Source organism: Eleginops maclovinus, chromosome 2 (genome assembly GCF_036324505.1).
Source record: "Eleginops maclovinus isolate JMC-PN-2008 ecotype Puerto Natales chromosome 2, JC_Emac_rtc_rv5, whole genome shotgun sequence".
NCBI classification, from domain to species: Eukaryota; Metazoa; Chordata; class Actinopteri; order Perciformes; family Eleginopidae; genus Eleginops; species Eleginops maclovinus.
The window spans coordinates 12,602,544-12,621,873 of record NC_086350.1 but is presented as its reverse complement, the minus strand read 5'-3'; the positions used below and the strand labels follow the sequence as shown (position 1 = coordinate 12,621,873).

The 19,330-nt window shown below is 39.9% G+C and overlaps 2 protein-coding genes across 2 annotated transcripts in view; one reads left to right on the top strand and one right to left on the bottom strand.

The window, feature by feature from the left end:
- The window catches only part of fkbp16 (FKBP prolyl isomerase 16), a 23,767-nt gene extending 12,124 nt beyond the window's left edge, over window positions 1-11,643 (top strand). Inside the window, exons 4-8 of the mRNA XM_063876303.1 lie at window positions 7,079-7,296; window positions 9,173-9,354; window positions 9,488-9,565; window positions 10,824-10,961; window positions 11,051-11,643. Coding sequence (XP_063732373.1) covers window positions 7,079-7,296; window positions 9,173-9,354; window positions 9,488-9,565; window positions 10,824-10,961; window positions 11,051-11,137 — 703 coding nt within the window. The 3' untranslated portion in view covers window positions 11,138-11,643. The remainder of the gene's footprint in view (window positions 1-7,078; window positions 7,297-9,172; window positions 9,355-9,487; window positions 9,566-10,823; window positions 10,962-11,050) is intronic.
- On the bottom strand, window positions 11,644-19,330 carry rasef2 (RAS and EF-hand domain containing 2). The gene is made up of 17 exons (XM_063876290.1): window positions 18,735-19,330; window positions 17,748-17,900; window positions 16,743-16,833; window positions 16,315-16,410; window positions 15,394-15,471; window positions 15,193-15,308; window positions 15,021-15,089; window positions 14,734-14,815; window positions 14,537-14,607; window positions 14,257-14,446; window positions 14,078-14,179; window positions 12,985-13,129; window positions 12,821-12,902; window positions 12,616-12,730; window positions 12,422-12,535; window positions 12,235-12,311; window positions 11,644-12,154 (listed from the first exon to the last, which is right to left on the bottom strand). The coding sequence occupies exons 1-17, from the start codon at window positions 19,064-19,066 to the stop codon at window positions 12,052-12,054; spliced, it is 2,016 nt and encodes a 671-aa protein (XP_063732360.1). The 5' UTR covers window positions 19,067-19,330; the 3' UTR covers window positions 11,644-12,051.

Below are 19,330 nucleotides of genomic sequence, written 5' to 3'. Positions count from 1 at the left end.
GTGCTTGTTCATTTCTTTTCAGATATGATGAGTATTAAGGTCTTAGCCAGGTGTAGTTGTACAGGTGCCTTTGCTGGTTTTACATTTACATGTCATTATATAATCAGTAAGAGGAGTGCGATAAATGCTGTCCGTTCATTTTGCAAAATGAGATTTGCGACAGTGTGACATTTTCTCGCTGGGAGTTATCTGGTTTTGGCACATGCATGCGTGACAGCTCGGACTTAGAAGGGAAATTAATTTCTGATCCATATCTCTTTATGACATTTATTCCGCCACCTGAATGTCATACATAAAGCAATGAGCAGCATGTGATCACAAACGTAAATGTTCACAACTCTGTAACCACAGAGGGAGGCAAACAGCAACCTTGTTGAATGATAATGAAGCTTCAACCTACATTTTATTTCCAAATCACACTCTTGAGGAAAAAATAAATCTTTGATCTAAATGCAAATTAAATTGCTCGTCATAACAGAAAGCATAAACATACCCTTGCAACATTGAGAGATTCATATGTCCACTGAAGTAGGAAGACCTTCATGTGAAGTATAACCGTAATGGAAGAGGAGGACTTTCATCTTTCAAAGAGCAGGATTTTTGGCTCGTCACTTAGAAAGCTTTGAAGTTCACAAGTGAAATCCAAGACTGGGAACAATTCGGTTTGTATAATCAGTGGACATAATGTCTTTGCAAAGAAGGAACCGAGCTGTCATTGCCGTTAACTACAGCTTCACCTTTACCTCGCGGAGAATAAGCTGAACTAAACCTCCCTCCCCGGGGCTGCATGAGAATTTGCCACTTGACCTGACTGTTGACGCCTCTGAGACGTCTGCTTGTTCCTATTGATTGACTATGGATTAAGAGTCAATCCTGGGATAAGATTTCCTCCACAGTTAACAGTGAGGTTGATATTCTAGATAACGACCTCAGGTGATGTATTTCTGTGTAAGACAGATTGCTCTCATCCACCCTGATGCAAACCAACAGCTTTTACTTTTTTGAGGAATTATTCGATATTATATGCTGCGACACATCAGAGACCAGACATGTGAGAGGTTTCACATCATTGCATAAGGCAACATCTGAAACTTTACACACTCACCTGTGAGTCAAAGGAAAGATTTAGTTTAAAAGCTTTGAACTTCCCTCCCTCACTCATTCACTGTGGAAGCTCACATCTGAAATCGGTCTAATTCAATTGAGGAATTAGCTCTTAGATTTTATTTAGATTTGAAACAATACTTAACACATTTGTTAGAAAATGAGCTTGATGTTTAAACGTATTTATCATTGATCACACTTTGTATGGAACAGCAGAGGGAGGAAGTCAACAAATGTTTGGTGAGGAAAGTCTATCTGAAGACCCAGATTATTTTGGAGTTGGTGGAGACCAAACATGGGCTAAAATTTGATTCAAATGTGTTCAAGATTTGTGAAGTTTTGTGAAAGATTAGATGAAATAGTAGCTGATTTAAGAACTTTTTGAGTTATTGTTGGATTTTTATTAGCAGTGTTTGATTACTGGTGTTCTGCATATTTTTCATCAATAGACACTATAGGGAGACAACCCATTGAAAGACAGTAGTGCTGCCATTAAAGCACATTCTTTGTATTTTTCATAGAAAATCACAGGGTATGTGAAAAAAAACCATCTGAAAATAATTAAACAAATACATATTAAACGTTAGTGTAAACAAGGTAGGTTTTAACACTTTTTCTATATCAGTGTTACAAATGTTTTATCAGCCATAAAGCTCCCGCTCAAAGATACTGACAAAGGAGCGGAAACAGAAAATGTAAACTGTGTGAATGTACCTTTTAATGGTGTTTTCACATGTCTCTGTTCTCACGCCTTCATGTTTAAGATTGTCAAAATCCTTCCTACTGAAGGTAACTACTGCGTTTTCCTACTTAAAGTTGGTTTAATGAAGTTGTGTAACCAGAGTCTCTCTGAAATGGCCTGGCAACTGCACATCCTTGCTATTAAACAGCCACTCCATACCCTGCAGGTAGTCCAGGGCTGAGATTGGACTCATTTTAACAGGCTAAGGAAATCTGCTGTAGATTATATGGGGACTTTTGAGCAGCTCAGCAGTCAGGATGTAGGCAGTAGCTGCCCTTGATCCCTGTGAGCACAGTTTCACTGGCACATTGCTGGAGGAGGAAATAAAAACAGAAAGGAGAGGAAAGCACATGCCAAGGCAGCAGCTGAAAGGCTTTACACTGTTAGTTTCTAGATCTGCGGCTGTACCAGGAGCCTGTTTTGCTGCAAATTAACTAGAATGGCAGCAAGCGAGGAAAAAACAGCTGTGACGTCTCACCATACCAGGATTAAAGCTAAGCTCCTTTGCTCGGCTGCATTGGTGCCGTGTGTCCACCCAAGAGTCAAAACAGACAAACACTTAACGTCAGCAGCAGACCTGTTTCTGCTGTAAAAAAATCAAAAACCTCATAAATCCTCTTGGATTTGGTATTATCATACAAGCTGCACACCACATTTATCACGGTATATTAGTGCACTATCTGAGGTAGTAACCATAGGAACCCATTTGAGGTACATCGCTGGCCTTTCCATCATTTGAAACAGAGAGCATGACGTCAAAGTGACCACTGTTTTCCCTCTGTGGGAGTTTTTCCTTTCATTATGGGCGTCGAAGGGCATGCTCAATAGATAACAGCGTGAGTCAGAGACGCTATCATACACGTTAATGAGGAAGTTTGCTAAGCCACAACACATGTATCAAATCAATCTATTATGAATGCATATCTTCTCATGACACAGGAGGGAAAAGCGTGTCGTCCTTATCACCTCATTCATACAAACACAAGAAGAGTGGAAGCATGAACGTCAGACAATAAAGCTCTGCCCATCGGGAAACAGTGATTGGCTTCCCCAGTTTTCTAGATTAGATATTTGTTTAATTTCTGTTAGGAAGTTTGTTATTTTTGTAGAAGGTCATAGGGAAATGTGTAAGACGATACCTGTGAATCTATGCTTTTCTTTCTAGCTACTAATACTCTCAGTGTTTATAGAATGTGATTGTTATAGTATTATATTATAATAATATAAGGAGTTATATAACCTTTATTTGTTAAAGTTAGACTATATATCTAGCCTGGTTTGAAACCTCTAACCTTCTTTCAGCAGTTTATTTAACGTAGGCCTGGTGATGCAGCAGAATTACAAAATCGTGTAAAATGTGAATGAGATTGACTAAACTATAACTCCTAAATGAATAGTTTTGTAAAATACAATTATTCACTTTCTTTGTTATGCCAAGCTAAGATAATCATTTCTGAATGTGGCTTCATGATAATTCTGACATATTATGGTTACAATAAAACAACTCGTGTTGATTATTTGTCAACAATATTGTTCACTTCTCAATAGTAACTTACAGTATGTTTGCATGGTTTCCTGCAGTGAACATGAAATGAATGTGGGCTGATAACGTCTGTATGCATGATTCTTTTCAGCCACCTGAACCTGTTTCTGTCTCACAGAGTTGTCTGAGCTGCTGCCTCAGCAAATGTCTCATATTTTAAAGTCAGCTCAGCCCTCTTCTGCCCTAAGGCTCTGTCTTCCTGCTGAAGGCTCAGATCCTCTAAACAACTCTCTGTGCTCTTTTTGCTGACCTTTCTTCTGGTTTGGGTCAGGAGGCAGCTCTTCGGGTCATTCTTCTGCAAAAGAAACGAAAGAAATTAAAGCTTGAGTTTACACTAGCAGCAGTCCGACAGCAATCAGATATTGTTGGTGTATTGTTGGCATGTCAAAAACACATGGTAAAGAAATGAGCAAGTTGAAACACAAAAACAATTGGAGTTATTTATATTTAATATATATATGTATTCATTTTTTAAATTCATAGTAATGGCTAAAAATTACAACAAACATACAATTGCTCCAATTTCATATACTGTATCTCTGAAATTAAATGCACAGTTGTCTACACAGGAAGGGATTTTTGGTGTTACTACAACGTCACGCTGGTTCAACTCATTAGTCAGTGGTGGTCAGCTTTAACGAGAATTTGAGTCTGGTATATTAGTCTTGAAAATACCTAAAAGAAGTTGAAAACAATAATTCAAGAAAATATTTTAATAGAAAATATATGGAAACAAACCTCAATATGCCGTCCATATATTCATGTTTGTGTGATGATGGAAGGAGGGAGGCTGGCTCTGCAGCTCAGTGTAGGGATGTGGACCGAGGTTAAAGTTGCAGTTTCAGATTTCATTGTAATCTTGCGGCGGGATCTTACCCCGCTGACCAGCTTCTGCTTCCTGTTTGCACTAATCAGGCCCTGGGGGCTCATTGGCTGAGCTTAGCACAGCAGCATGCTGCTTTGGTGCTAATCACCGGTGACCCACATGACACCGTAAACCTTATAGATCTGTCAGCGCACTGCATATTCAGATTACACTCCACAGCTTGCCAGGCATGCCAGTTTTGTTCAATGCTCATGATGGGAGCTCCACTCATTGATTTGCATTTTTCATTGTTTTAGACATGGATCCTCACTCTTTCTCCTGTACGGTTGTTTAGCTTACTGAGTATTTGCTGCTGCAAAGCTCACCTGTTGAATCCTGCATGTGAAGAATAGCTTTTTTGTCAGGCAGTGAGCAGTCAATGTTAGTGACCTGTGTTTCTTTTGTAGGAAAACTTCATTCGGGATTCATGATGCTTTGATATGGCACAATTTGTTTGTACAGTCACATCTATAGCGGCTGTGCCTGCATCCATTAATAAGGAATGACTCACCATTTCTCATCTAATGTGTCCTTATCTGTGTGAGTCATTAGCAGCAGTGGGTGTGTTTCTTCTGCATGAAAAAAATGATGAATGAGTAAGGACTTTTGCTGCTGAGTTATTTACAAACCAAACATTGTCACAATGTCAGACAAAAATTAGGAAATAGTGTATAGACAATACGTGTCATCTGAAGCATTACAGAGCCAGGTCTGTTATTTCACTCCATCTGCTCTGATGAAGAACCCAAGCTCAGTATTAACCTGTTTAAAACTAATATGTGCTTGCTCAGACCTTAAGTGTGTGTTATTCAGTAACTTAAAAACAAAAGTGGGTTCAGAGGTGAATTCAGAGAAGTCCAATCTGGATTCAGGCATGACAGTAGTCGGTGCGCTGTGTTTATTGTTGTTATATGCCACACACAGTTACATAATACGCAGCATTCAGAATGTTGTGTAATATTTGCAGATAAGTAATTCATAAATAATTTACAGTATGAGGCCTGTTTAAAAAGACCAACATGACCTGGTGCTGCCTAAGCCATGTGCTGTATGTCCTACATAAAAAAATCTACTGTCTTCTTTTTTTGAACTTCCTCGTCTCTGACCCTCAGTAAACATGCAGTGGTACGCAAAAACAAGTCTGCAGGCCTAAAAGCCGCCATCAAAAATAGTTAAGATCGGCTATTTAAAGACCTGCATCTACTTATTCAGATCGAGGTCCTGAGCGATAACGTCTCTGAAGGCTACTTCCTCCAGTCCTGAGCGCAGGGACAGGGCTCAGGTTTCTGATGCTCGGCTCAGCTGCAGGGTTCACACTCCTGTGACAGAGGACGAGCTCCCTGGAGAGAAGAGGTGAAAGGGTAATCTGATCCCACCTGCTGACACAGCCTCACAGTAACTGGGAATACAACTAATTCTGTTAGACGTAAATTGTTTCATTGACAAAACCGGTTTGAATAATTCAGGGTCTGACGCAACTCCCAGTACTATCTCTGTGTGGCAAATATAGTCACCAGATGGGGTGAGTTCATTAAACTGATAGGATACTTCCCTTTTTTGTAGGGAGTGTTACGTTTTATTTACTGAAAAAACCAACAAGGATTAATGTGTTTGTATGTTTAATGTTTCTTATGTAGTTTGACACATGCATTATTCTGTAAAAAAAAGTTTCATTTCATACAGTTGTCATTGCATTCATTTCTTCTCTGTCTCACACTCAAACACACACACACGCTCGCACGCACACACGCACGCACGCACACACAGACACACACACACACACACACACACACACACACACACACACACACACACACACACACACACACACACACACACACACACACACACACACACACACACACACACACACACACACACCTTTGGAACCAGAGCCTCCACAGAGTAACTGATAATGGACCATTGTGTGCCATGTGGTCACAGGAGCCGGATGATTGAAAACCAAATTACCTTTCCTTCTGAGTGACTCTTGAGTGAGCTGAAGCCGTCGGCGTCTCACAGGTTCATACCAGTTTCAAATCCTTGTCTGCTTTCAATGAGCCAGAGTCACTCTTTTAAAAGCGTTGATCTGTAAGCTGTTGGATATAGGGAAATGTTATTCATACAGAAAGCAGCGGAAAAAACACAAATATATCATAAACAACTCTGTTTACTTTCACTTTGCGTATAACAATAGATAACATGTCATTTGTTAGATACTATTATTGAAAGCGACTTACATACATTCAATACTGTGGGCAGTCCCCACAGGAGAAATTTAGGGTGAAGTGTCTTGCCCAGTGACACAACAACATGCTGACTGCAGTGGGGATGGATCCAGCGTTCTCCTGATCTGAAGATCAGCGCACTACCCCACTGCGCCACAGCCTACCCATATCTTATATAACCACCTGTATTTGAATATAACAATTTTGTCTGTATTTATATGATTGGATGCTTTTGATGGAAGGCTGTGTGACCCCAAACACCTCAAAAATGTATGGCTTATCCAGTAGACTGAGTTTAAACTTGAGACCAAATTGAAAACCTTCTGATGAACTTCAAGGAATTGTTCTCCTTGAGGTTTTCTTAGTTTTTAATCAATTAACACCTTTAAACAATCTTCTGTACTCTAAACAGGACCATCCCATTTGCAGGATGTTGGCCAGCTTGTTCCTGCTCTTCTTTAAGCTGGCAAAAACTGACGTATTCACTGATTTAAATTATCGTTCAGTGATCAGAGTGTTTCTGGGGTATCTTGGCTCTTTCTACTCTTTGCCCTATGATGATAGTGATGATATATTTTATCTTTGTTTATGTGCAGGGAGACTGATATCCCATCATGGGCTCCTTTACTCTACCAGCTCCAGCTGCTGGACTTCAGAGAGAAACCGGACCCGTTGATTCTGCCCATCGCCGACCGCATCCGCATCGGCAACCAAAAACGAGAGCGAGGAAACTTTCATTTCCAGAGGGAGGAATACAGCATGGCTGCCAGAGCCTACAGTATGGCTCTGGATGTGCTAACCACGCGCAGCAGAGGTAAAACAGAAGCTAAACCCAAATGTATTCATAAGAACATTTCAATACTGCCGCTTAAAAAGGTTGTAGTATTCTAGTTTGAGCATTACCTCTTGGAAAAAGTTACAAATGGAAATAGATAACAGAAAAAGATGGCGCACATACATCCTAAACATAAAAACACAGTATTTCATAGAGACCTCAAACACTTCCACATTAATCTTGGTCCAAAGTTACATAACTGATAAATGCTCTCCTCCAATCTGCCATCACACTAATCACACAATAACCTTGCAGAGCAACATCTATCTGAGTCCAGTGCCATGATACATCTTTTGGCTTAATTATTTTTGCATAATCAAAGCTAATCAACTTTAATATTATTTCCACCTCCTTAATCCCTCTAATCATTGACGAGGCAGGGTGGGCCCGAGAGGGAAATGTGAATGAACAATGAAGAGAAAAACATGGAGTGCTTCATAATGCATCAATGATGGTGGAGCAGAGAGTGAGCTCAGTCAAGAGAGAGCTTATCAGGGCATCGAGATCAGGGAATTAGTGGATGAGAAGATGACCAGAGAAAAATAATAATAATGAAGCAGAGACATCAACAGCTTAAGCCTTTTTTGGGTCATTTTGCACCCATCAGACTTATCATTTAAAAATATTATTCATGATGCTTAGAGCTTATAAATCACTCTAATTGATTAACCAGTAATCAGCTAATCATGCACTCACATAAACATTAGACGTGATCAGTCTCAGTTTTCTGCTCATATTTTTAACAGAGGTTTTTACAGGTAACTGTCTTTATGAAGGTTTAAGGCTTTAATGTCATGTGCACACAAGCTACTGTGTTCAAATGGCAATGAAGTAAATAAAACAACGTTAGTAAGGATTTAGTCTAAATCATTTTAACCACTTCAGAATTTGCTTCTTAAATCTGGAGGGGGATACCAAAAAACTAAAGAAAGAAAACAGGAATGACATGGTGATAAGATGTGGCAGAAAAACATGAATATTAGTTTGGTTTTCAAAAGGTTATAATATTAATATTAATGCTTTGAACATATTAAATCAGAATAGTAATCTGCAATTCAAACTGATAGATGACATCCTTGATATTTTGCTTAATGGCTTAATGAACGTTTTGAATATAGCTCTTAAGATAGAGAAGATATTAGATCCAGAAAGAGCTGTTTAGATATGGAACCTAAAGCTGAACCAATTAACATTATTAATTAAAGATTGAGTCATTGTCATTCTTAGTGCTAACCCAAAAATAATCACCACCTAACTTTGCAGTCCCCATCCTTTCAACAATAGTGAGCTTAAGGTCATTATTGGGGCCAGAAACACAACTTCAGATCCCTGCTAATGTTGATGATATTGTGTTAGTGTCGTTGCCTCCATGTTTTCAAAATCAGTTCACGTTCCTTTAAAGATTCTAACCTGGAAAAAATTGCACTGTAAATTAGAAATAATTTGTGTGATTAAAATGACTTGCATTCACCCAGATGGGGTCCCAGAGCTGCTGACATTTGCCTCACTTCATTCTCAGGGCCAAGTTTAAAAATTCCTTTGCACTAACAAGTGCTCATTATCCGGGTCACTACTGCATTGTGCTGGACACGTTTGGGTCTAATGATGAACCCATGCGGTGGTTACAGCAGGGACAGAGATACAGTATCCAGCTGGATATAGAAACTGAATATGAACGCTCCTTATAATGACGCCCAGTGGGAGTTTCTCTTTGAGATATTTCCTATATTGTGAAAGATGTAAGTATAGGTCCTCTGCAAGATTAGATTACTCATCTCTGTCAAAGTGTTGTTGTGTCAAGAGAATCACGACCCCAGCAGAGCAGATGTCAGAGGTTATGTGTCCGTCTCTACAGATGGTGGCAACGGCGGTGTGAAGACGGAGGAGGAGGAGGTGCGTGACTACCGGGTGAAGTGTTTGAACAATTTGGCCACCGTTCAGATCAAACTGGAGCAGTACCAGGAGGCGCTGAGCAGCAGCCGGGAAGTCCTGACCCTGGAGCCAAACAACGTCAAGTCCCTGTTCAGGGCGGGAAAGGTGTGGGCCCATGGGATAAGATTTTATATTATTTGAGGAAGAACTAGCTGCTAAATTATTGCTATCTGTTCTCTGCCTGTTTATGAGTATGTCTCTACAAGCACTGCTCACACTGTACAGTTTTCTCTTTCAGCTTTTGTCAGACATGGGTGAATACAAAGAGGCGATGGAGGTGCTAAAAAGGGCATTGAAACTGGAGCCAACCACCAAGGTGAGATTGTATGTGTGAACTGGCCCTTTCACCTTCCTTTCAAATCTGCCGGTCAATCCTTCACACACAGGGCCAAAAGTTAAATCAACCAATCACTACAAACAAATGCTGTCGCTAAATGTGTGCTTTAATTCCAAAAATGAATAACATAAACATGTTTAGAAAATGCTGAAACATCCAATTCTTAAATGAGTTGATCCACCTCTTAAAGGACAAAGGTGAAATCCAAATGAGAGATGAGGAATATAATTTATCACCTCATTAAGTTCACACCGCTTCACAACATTACTGCGTTCACACGTAAGCCTGGAGAAAAGACATGCCTTGAATCCCCGGTGAACTACTTCAGTTGAAGGCCTGTTCTGTCTTGTTTGTGTGGTTTGTCTATCTGGCAAACTGCACATCAGTCAGTCCACAGATGTGACCACACTGTTTAGATCCGTCCAGCAAATCTAAAAATAACACATGCATGAGCTGCATATTGTCAGTTTAATGCCCTGTGCCCCCCAATGAAATAGTGGAGTAAGAAGAGTATCGCTGGCAGATATGCAGTATCGGCTCCACACTATGATTGGGATAGCTTCTCTGATGGACATTTTATCACAGCACAACAATCTCAGTTTATCAACATTATTTAAGTTCACTGCAGCCTGGTTTTTTATTTTGTAGGGTAAACAACGTGTGAGGAGTATATTTCTCTCCGCCGTTTACGGCATGGTTTGCCAATGTTACAGTGACCTGACCCATAGGGAACACTGCCATAAGTAAAAATGTCTGGTCTTGTCTAGACCAAACTAAAATATCTGCTGCTTTGGTAATTACACACTCTCAATGCTGGATTAAATACTGATTTAGATGCTCTGTGAGAAAGATGTTGTACTGCATTGTGTTAGGTGATCACAAACATAGGAAGCAAATGTAGTTATTTACTGTAAACAAGATATATTGTTTTGTATTTATTATTATACTAGATTGTATGACAAATTACAAGTATTAAGTATAATGAAAGTATTAAGAAAATATGCTGTCATGTAATTTGCCTGATCACATAGGACGAAAGTTGAAATTGAAATGTGTAAGCAAAAAAATGCATGGGATTTGTTTTCTACTTTGTAAGCCTTTGTGTTTCAGTCCTCTGCTCTCACCTGCTGGATATTTTCAGAACTGCAACTTCACATTTTTCTTATTTCCAGCATTAGATCTACTGTACAAGTATCAGCTTTTTTGCAGCACTTTAAACATAATTTTTCTTCTTTAGGCGATCCATGCAGAGTTATCTAAACTGGTCAGAAGGCAGTCAGGAGGCAAAGATACTCAGGAATGGAAATCTAAACCAGCAGCAATGCTTGGAGAAAACATCACGCCTTTCCTGATCCCTTCTAAGAAGAAGCCCTCTGTGAGTTACAACAGAAGTTCTTCTTCCTCTGTTTTATTCTGATTTGAAAAACACCCTGGGTTTTGACTGACCTTGTTGTTGTGTTTTAGGGAATTTCCTGGAAGTTTATACTCGGAGCTCTGGTTGTGGCCTTGGGCAGCTTAGTGACGTCATTGATTCTGACTGCAAGAAACTGAAAGCGTCCGCAGTTTGCACGTTACGATGATGATGAGGAGGATATTCAGTCCTCTTTCTGTCTGTTCATCTTAAAAGAGTTTATACTGCGATGACACAAGAAGGTTTGCATGGCAGCCTAAAGTTGTATTTATAGTAGGAAAATGTTTCTCTAAAGAATTGTAAAGTAAATATGAAATAAAATATAGTTAAGCATTGAGAAAATACCAGCAGAGAGTTCTGCTTATTTAAAATACAGAAGCTTTAAACAGGCATCTTTTCAGTGGTGTCTGCTTTTATTTGGAAAAGGGAGTACATTTTTGGTTGTAACTTCAAGAAAGAGAAAAGGGTCCTGGAAAATATTCTGGTATCACAGATGTTCAAAAGTTGTTTCTAAAAACTACAATTAAAACAAGTTAAGGAATGATATTTGCAACATCCAAGTTTTGAGAAATATTTGATCAGTGCTCCAATGAATGAATGTAATCTTGCTTACACTTATGCTTAATAAAACATTACGAAAAATCAATTTAGTCTTTATTTCTTTACTTCTCAAGAACCAAGTTTGGTCTCAAATGGAAAAAGTGCATTCATTTAAAAATACTACAAATATTGTTCCGGTCTTACAAAACCTTTAACAACTATCACACTTGAATTTCATCAGGATCTCAGGAATGTTATTTATTTACCTCATAAAAAGACATTACTACCAAATAAATATAAAATCTAATAAAAATAGAAGCATGATTTCTTTCTGCGCATTAATATTTTACATGTGCAATTTTTTAACCCTAGAAATACTGATTTTGATCAGGTAATTAATATTTCCAAAAAAGATATTTAACGCTGAAGAGTTAAATATTTCAAAGGTTAAAATATGTAGCAAAACATCACAAAATAGAAATCACTTATACACAGCACATCTACAGATAACCGTCTACAGTCCGCAGCAGGCATTGAGCGTTTTCTTCGGGCTGGCTGCACTCAGTCTGACCTGAGAATCTGACTGCCGCCTCAGTGTGACATTTTTCTTCACTTCTCTGTGGGAATCAAAAGGCGGAGTCAAAGTGTTGCCATGGTTTGTTAAGGGAAAGCTCAAACTCTCTCTCTGGCCTCCTACCTGGCTAGATGAAGCACCGCCTCCACGACGTTGGTTCCCTCTTTGGCACTCGTCTCGCAGAACAAGGCGCCGTATGCCTATAAGCAAATCATCGGCATACCTGACTGAAGGCAGTTTATTTAGACACCCGGGAGGCTGGGTGTCTATATAAACACTGTCTAATCAGATGAAATGAACAGTTACACACCTTGGCCAACTTCTCTCCGTGAATACTGCTCACACAGCTCCCCTCTGGAAGCTGCTCTCGGAGGTCCACCTTGTTTCCAATAACACACATGGGGATTTTCTCCTCGGTTGAATCCTGTATAAAAACAAAGGAAAATGTTTAATATATTAGGTGGTGTCACTATTTGACTTTTCATGCAACATTTCCACTGTTACCTGAATCTGATCCACCCACTCTCTGACGTTCAGGAAGCTGCTTTCTGAGGTGACGTCATAAAGGAGCAGGACTCCATGAGCTTTACGGAAATAGGACCTGGCAATACTACGAAACCTACAGTCAAAAGAAACGCAGTTTTTACTATTGTATATTTTCCCATTCTTGAGTCATTAAACCCAACATGTTGTTGAGTCAGCACAATACCTCTCCTGCCCGGCTGTGTCCCAGATCTGCAGGCTTGTCCTCTCTCCATCTACAAGCATCCTCTTGATTTGAAAGTCAACTCCTGAGAACCGAAAAAGCTGATTTAAACATCTGAAATTAAGAATTTATTCCATAACATGTGATGTAATTTCTTTGACTCTTACCCAGCGTTGTCTGCATGTCTCCCCTGAACTCGTTGAGTGTCAGTCGCAGCAGGAAGCTGGACTTCCCCGCTCCTGCGTCTCCGGCTAACACCAGACGGTACATTGGAGCCGGTCCTGCACTTTCTTCTATGTTCGCTTCTAAAGGCTTCAGAAAAAAAACATATGATAACGAACTTGCTCAATTTTATGTGGAAAATCCCTCTTTAAAATGAGCACTAAGCACAGAAACTTGTGAAAGGATGAACAGCATTTAACAGATGATATTAACTATCTTTGTAGATTTTTCAACAAAAGAAATTCAATAAAAAGGCAAATTCTACTTTGTTGGGACTGTTAAAAACAGAGGATAGATCACTCTTTTATTTAACATATATTTGTTTTGGGGGTCACATCAATACCCCGACAGCCGAACTGTCAGAAGTGCAGAAACGTAACATTTGAAACTAAATGTATTCTAGTTGAAATTAGGGCTGAACGAATAATTGCATTAGCGATAATATCGCAATATGACAAAACGAGATTTTCCAACCGCAAAGGCTGCGATTTGACTGGTCACGTGACTTGCGAGCGAGCCGAGCGGAGCCGAGCGAAGCCGAGCGGAGCCGAGCGAAGCCGAGCGGAGCCGAGCGAAGCCGAGCGGAGCCGAGCGAAGCCGAGCAGGCAGGGAAAGAAGTCAACGCTGCGCTTGAACCTGTTGCACAATGGCCTCAGGCTCGTCAGAAGAGTGCACGGCTGGAAGTTTGGTACCAAAGAGGGGCGGCACGTCAGTTGTGTGTAATTATTTTGGCTTTAAAAAGGAAGATGCTGCGCAACGTCAGGTATTGTGCAGAACGTGCCTCGCTACTGTTGCTACCTCACGAGGTTCACGATTGTAATCACGATTTATGTATTGCTTGTGTTTGTTGAAAAATACATGAGAAGAGGACCTTGAAAAAATAATCGCATATTAAATCGCAATTGCAATATTGAGGAAAAAAATCGCAATTAGATTATTTTCCAAAATCGTTTAGCCCTAGTTGAAATTGTGAAATGCAAACCCCTGCATTTAACACTAACTGGGATGGAGGTTGTTATGCATCAAAAAGCTGTGTACCTTTGTAGAAAATGCAGACAAACGTCTTCGTAGCGACGATGCAATAGAGTTGGCTTTGCTGGGAGCTACTGAAACTGTGGCTTCAGATTGCAATTCTGATATCTGTAACAGACAAAGTGAATAGATTTAAAGTTGTCACCAGCATACTGGCATTACATGAGCCACTATTCGAACCTTACCTCCATATCAGGCGGGACATAGGAGTAACTGTGGTGCACAGTTTCCACGGAGCCCCTACTGTCGTCGCTGTCGTAATCACTGCCTGAGCCCTCAGCCGTGTCCATGGGCAGTGACACTCCACTGTCCAGGTACTTATCCGCCCAGGTGGCCACATGAGAGTAAGTCATTTTGCTGGGATCCGGCTCCGTGCTGCACCAAAGCATCAACACACACGCTGGCTTTAGTTGGGAGAATTTAATTCACAGAGATCAATCCGCAGATCCACAGAACGTTATGTACCTGCTATGGTTGAGTGTGCTCTGTCGGAGGGGCTTCATCCTTCGGGCTGGGATTTCATTTTGGGGAGACAGCTGTTGAGCAGATTAGGGAATGTCAGGGAGGACACTTTTTATTTTATAACACTTGAACTAGTGAGAGCAGTTTACTGTCAGTCTCTATCTGATGTAAAGTCAGTGTATCAGAAAAACAGGACTCACCCTCCTTTTAGCTGCAACCACTTCACTGGCCAATTCAGAGCGCAGCCCCTCGTTACTGTCATACAGCTTTTTGTTCGTTTCCCTAATGATGTGTTCAAGAAAATCACAAACATGTACCATTTGTTCTTGAAGATTCTGCATAGTTTTGGTATAAGAAGCCTTTAAAATGACGATGGTTACTATAAATGTTTTCAAACCAAATCCCTGCATTCTTGATTACTGCACAAGAAAAATCACTACCTAAATGTTCACACTAGATAGCATCAGGAACAGTAGAGCAGACTTACTGGAGAATCTGAATCTGATTGGCATATGACTGGTATTCTATAACCATCCTCTTCAATTCATCCGTTTCTCTGTAAAGAAATACACACCACATGAACTAGATGTTGTACTGGATGCTGGATGGTACATTGTGTGAACTGACGAGCTGAGTCCAGTTTAAAGACACCGCCTCACCTCCCATGTTGGGCTTTCATGTCTGCGTACATGTTCTTCAGTTTGTCCATCTCTGAGTGCAGGACAGCGACGTTTGTCTGGGCTTGGAGGAGAGATGCCCGCAGATCCTCGTTTTCCTGTCGGGAGATTTGATGAATAACTGGAACAATTCTACACTACATACATGTGACTTAACTAAAATGATCACAACAGATAACTCACCTGTGAGAAATGTGTGATCTGTCTGTTCAGCCTGACCACCTCCTCCTTTGAATTGTTGAATTCAGAGTTGTCTAGGCTCTTCAGAATAGACATTTACACAAGCAGTCTGTTAAACAGTTTTAAACTAAAAAATATCTACACATTCCATACCACACACCTGTATAATTAATATTACGCCCGACAGTTATTGCATTTACATTGTTTAATTTACTCTATGGTGTCGAGACAATAAGAGGGTCTACTTAATCTCACTTATGAAAATACCACTGCTTAGCATGATTTTCCACTCATATTGTTAAACATAGCATGTGTACTTCGACGAATGATTTTCAATCTGCGTGCTACGGAAAAAGCCAAGTCTTTTTTTAACCTACCTAATGTAGGTCTTTGTTTTAGGCAACCGTGTATGAGACAAGGACTTTTTTACAAATAATATTATTGTAGCTAGTGCAAGTTTTTAACATAAAACTAGAAAAGTATTAAACATTGTAAAAACTGACACTTTGGGTTCAAGAATGTAGCTTTATTTTTAGCACAAACTATGGAATATAGCACGGTTCACAAGCTAACATTAGCATTGCATAAGTTCTATACATACAGCATCTCATCAAACATGACACTCTATGCTTCGTCTTGCACTGACTGCATCCCTAATTCATCAAGTGACTCATTCTCTCACAATGGCTGAGTAGTCTTTAAAAAGATGCCCTTTGAAAGTTTACCTAAACAATATGAGAAAGTGTTAACATGGCTGTCTGTTGCAGCAGAAATTGAGCCATTGATGCAAATGCAAAGGCGCATGTGTTGTCTTTCCAGGTACACTGGCTTGCGTCTTCTTTTTTATGATCTTAGAGAACATAATCTTCATCTTCCTCAGTCTACTTCTTCTTACATGGTAAATGCATGTTCTGAGAAACATACCTTTAACAGTCTGTCCACTGTCGCGTGCAGGTCTGTGACCTCGTTCTTGTGCTTCCTCTGCATGTTTGCCATTACTTCTTCCATTTTCTTACGCTCCTACAAACATGAAACCAAAGTAGTGAAGAGGCGCGGCCAGAGTAGGCCTTGAAGAGAGGCTTTCATCTGCATTACTGAGACTCTTTGTGGAGAAACCTGTAACCTGCAGCTGTGTGCTGCACCACAAATATGCAGGTAGCTCACGAAAACCAGGCAAGAGAAATGTGCACTCTTTTTTCCCTGTATTTCTCAGTTTGCTTTTTATTGCTTGATTGCAGCTGTTTTTTACGACAGTCAATTTATCTGATTAGATACATTTCCCTTTCTATAGACATGTACGTGTAAATCACAGGAGCAATCATCTGCTGTGATACTGAATGTATCATCCTTACCTCGTCTCTTACTCTCTCCTCTGTTCTGGCAAGCTGCTGCTGAATATCTTCCTCCAGTTCTGTCAGCTGACTGTTGTTCATATCTTCAGCTCTGTTTGAAAAGAAAAGTATGTTACATTTTTGGTTGGCAGCCTCACCGCAGTGTGCCAAATGCTACCTGACTTGTCTTCATTGCTGCCATTGTGACTGCTCTGCTCTCATCAGACAACACATTTACCGACCGAGTCAAGGGAGGGACGGCCTTCACAGGTGAGCAAACAGTGGTCAGTAATATTTATAAATAATACCACACATACTTTTTTGAAAATGACAAGTTGTCACATTATATTTAATTCATGAGAGTGGGAACATAGGTACACTAGTTCGGGTATCCAGTTTGTAGAAGGACTAAAATAACAAGGCATTGCAAAACATTCAAGTCTTCCTTCTTCCTTGAATGAGTAATGTCACCTTTCTTATGCCCTGTAGTTACTGAACCACAGAAAGAGTTTAAACAATAACAGCTGAGACTGAGTTTATTCCCAGGTGTAAGAGGGCAATTCAACAGTGGATTAAATATACTATGTCACTTACATCCTTCTTTAAAACACAACCTTTATTTAAAATAGTTCTTCAGCTTCTTCAGTTTGAATAGCAGTAACCACTATTAACAACATTACATGGACATTATAGTCAAGCCTCTTTTCTCTGTGCCAACTACACAGTAAAAGTCTCTGTGGTTTACAGCCACAAGAGGGCAGCTGCTCTGAAGTGCAAACTAATCCACAGGAAGCTTTGATCACAATTATGATTCAACAGATTGGGTGAAACTAAAAGCAAACTGTCCAACAATTAATGTTTAACCATTTTTGCTGGAATACAGAAATTGTAGCCACATTATATGTATCCATCATCATAAAAACTTGTGTAATGTGGCCTATTGTTTACGAATGTTTCATAATCATTCGTTTCTTCCATTTCCCAGGTCACATGTTCTGAACTATACTGACCCCACATCGTCCTCACCGTTTCATAGTGGTCTCCAGTTGTTCACACTCCAGTCTGTTTTCCAGGTTTAGACTAATCAGAGATTGAATTACTTCCTCATACTGCTGCAGCAGGATTTTGTTTGCAGAGGAGTGAATGGTCTGGTAAAGATCCGCCAGCTGCTCTCTGAGACTGTGAGAGAAGGCCAAACAGTTAGTGTCAGTAATAAACCGGTTACTTACATTTCTAGCAGTTGTACTCTACCCAAAATCTAGTTTCTAGTATGAAATACTCACCAGAATATTCACACACATCTAGCTTCTGTGAATTGTCAAAATTGTATCTAGAAGCAGCGTTTTAAGGAATATTTTAGCAAAATGTAGATTTTTAACATTGTCAACTTTATCAGTAACAACATTTTACAAAACAAAACACATTATCATGTGTTGAACTACACAGTATCACCATTATCATCACAGTATTGGGCTTAGCAGCAGGTGGATTTGCATAAAGCTCAGTAACTCCTTTATAGGCATAATTGTTAGAATATTGTAGTATATGACCTAAACAGCAGCAAAAATATACATCAATAAGCACATGTTCGCGTGTATTTTGATCTGCCTGAATAACTGGAAGAAAACCTTACACATGTGTTTAACTTGCAGTTATGTTGAATACCATTGTTATGTAATACTTCCATACAGAAGTAATCATGTATGTCGAAAATAAAAATCCCACTTTGCATAAACCAGTTAGATGCCAGCTACAGGTAACCATTAACATATAAAGATACACCTTTATTCAATTTAATGTAACGTGTATCTTTTGTGTAAACTTTAGCTTATAAATTACAAGGACATTCCAGTTTGATAACTTTGAAATAAACCACGTTTCAGTCAAATGAAAAGAGGGAAAACATCCAGCAACAGGTCCCGGAGCAGTTGTTAGAATGACAACCAACACCATTAGCTGCTGGCTACCAAATCCTAAAGGTAAACAGGAGCGGTCAGCCGGATGTTGGTTTACCTTTCAGAGAGAAGAGACTCCGCATCAACCCTGCCGACAAACTCTTCCGTCGGACAAGCTTGGTTCTGGGACGAACCAGCTCCAAAAGATGCCAGATCCAGAGTCTCGGAAACCTCTTGAAACCTGGATGAAAACATGCTGTAGTCGATGTATCCGTCCTGGTCCCCGCCGAACTTGTCGAACAAAGTTTGGATCTCAGTTTGGGACACGTTCAGCTCGCGACAGACAACCGTGAAGTCCTCGTACTCTATTTTACCGGATTTGTTCACATCACAAGCAGAAAACAACCTACGAATGCTGGGTGGATCCATATTCGAATTGATAAAACACATACAAAGTATATAAATAGTAAAAATTAAACCCGGCGTCTTCCCAAACGGACTCACTTCGGCTGCTTGCCAAATAAATAAAAGCCTCGGTTAAATGTCGGAGGATCCTCTCATTGGTCCAATCTAACTGTAGGCGGGTATTCCGAATGAATGGACCCTGTGAGCCTCTCCCTACCTGGATTATATCAAATTTCTACAGACACTTTTATTTATTCTTCTTCATCTGAGTTAGATGTCATCCCTGTGTGCAGTGCAGCTGAAATACAA

Excerpts from the sequence above, each read along its gene's own strand:
- rasef2 (XM_063876290.1), bottom strand. The coding sequence starts at position 19,066 with ATGTGTTTTATCAATTCGAATATGGATCCACCCAGCATTCGTAGGTTG. Across the intron at positions 15,309-15,393 it reads AGATCACACATTTCTCACAG|GAAAACGAGGATCTGCGGGC; the intron begins GTGAGTTATCTG and ends ATCTCCCGACAG. Across the intron at positions 12,731-12,820 it reads GACACAGCCGGGCAGGAGAG|GTTTCGTAGTATTGCCAGGT; the intron begins GTATTGTGCTGA and ends TTTTGACTGTAG.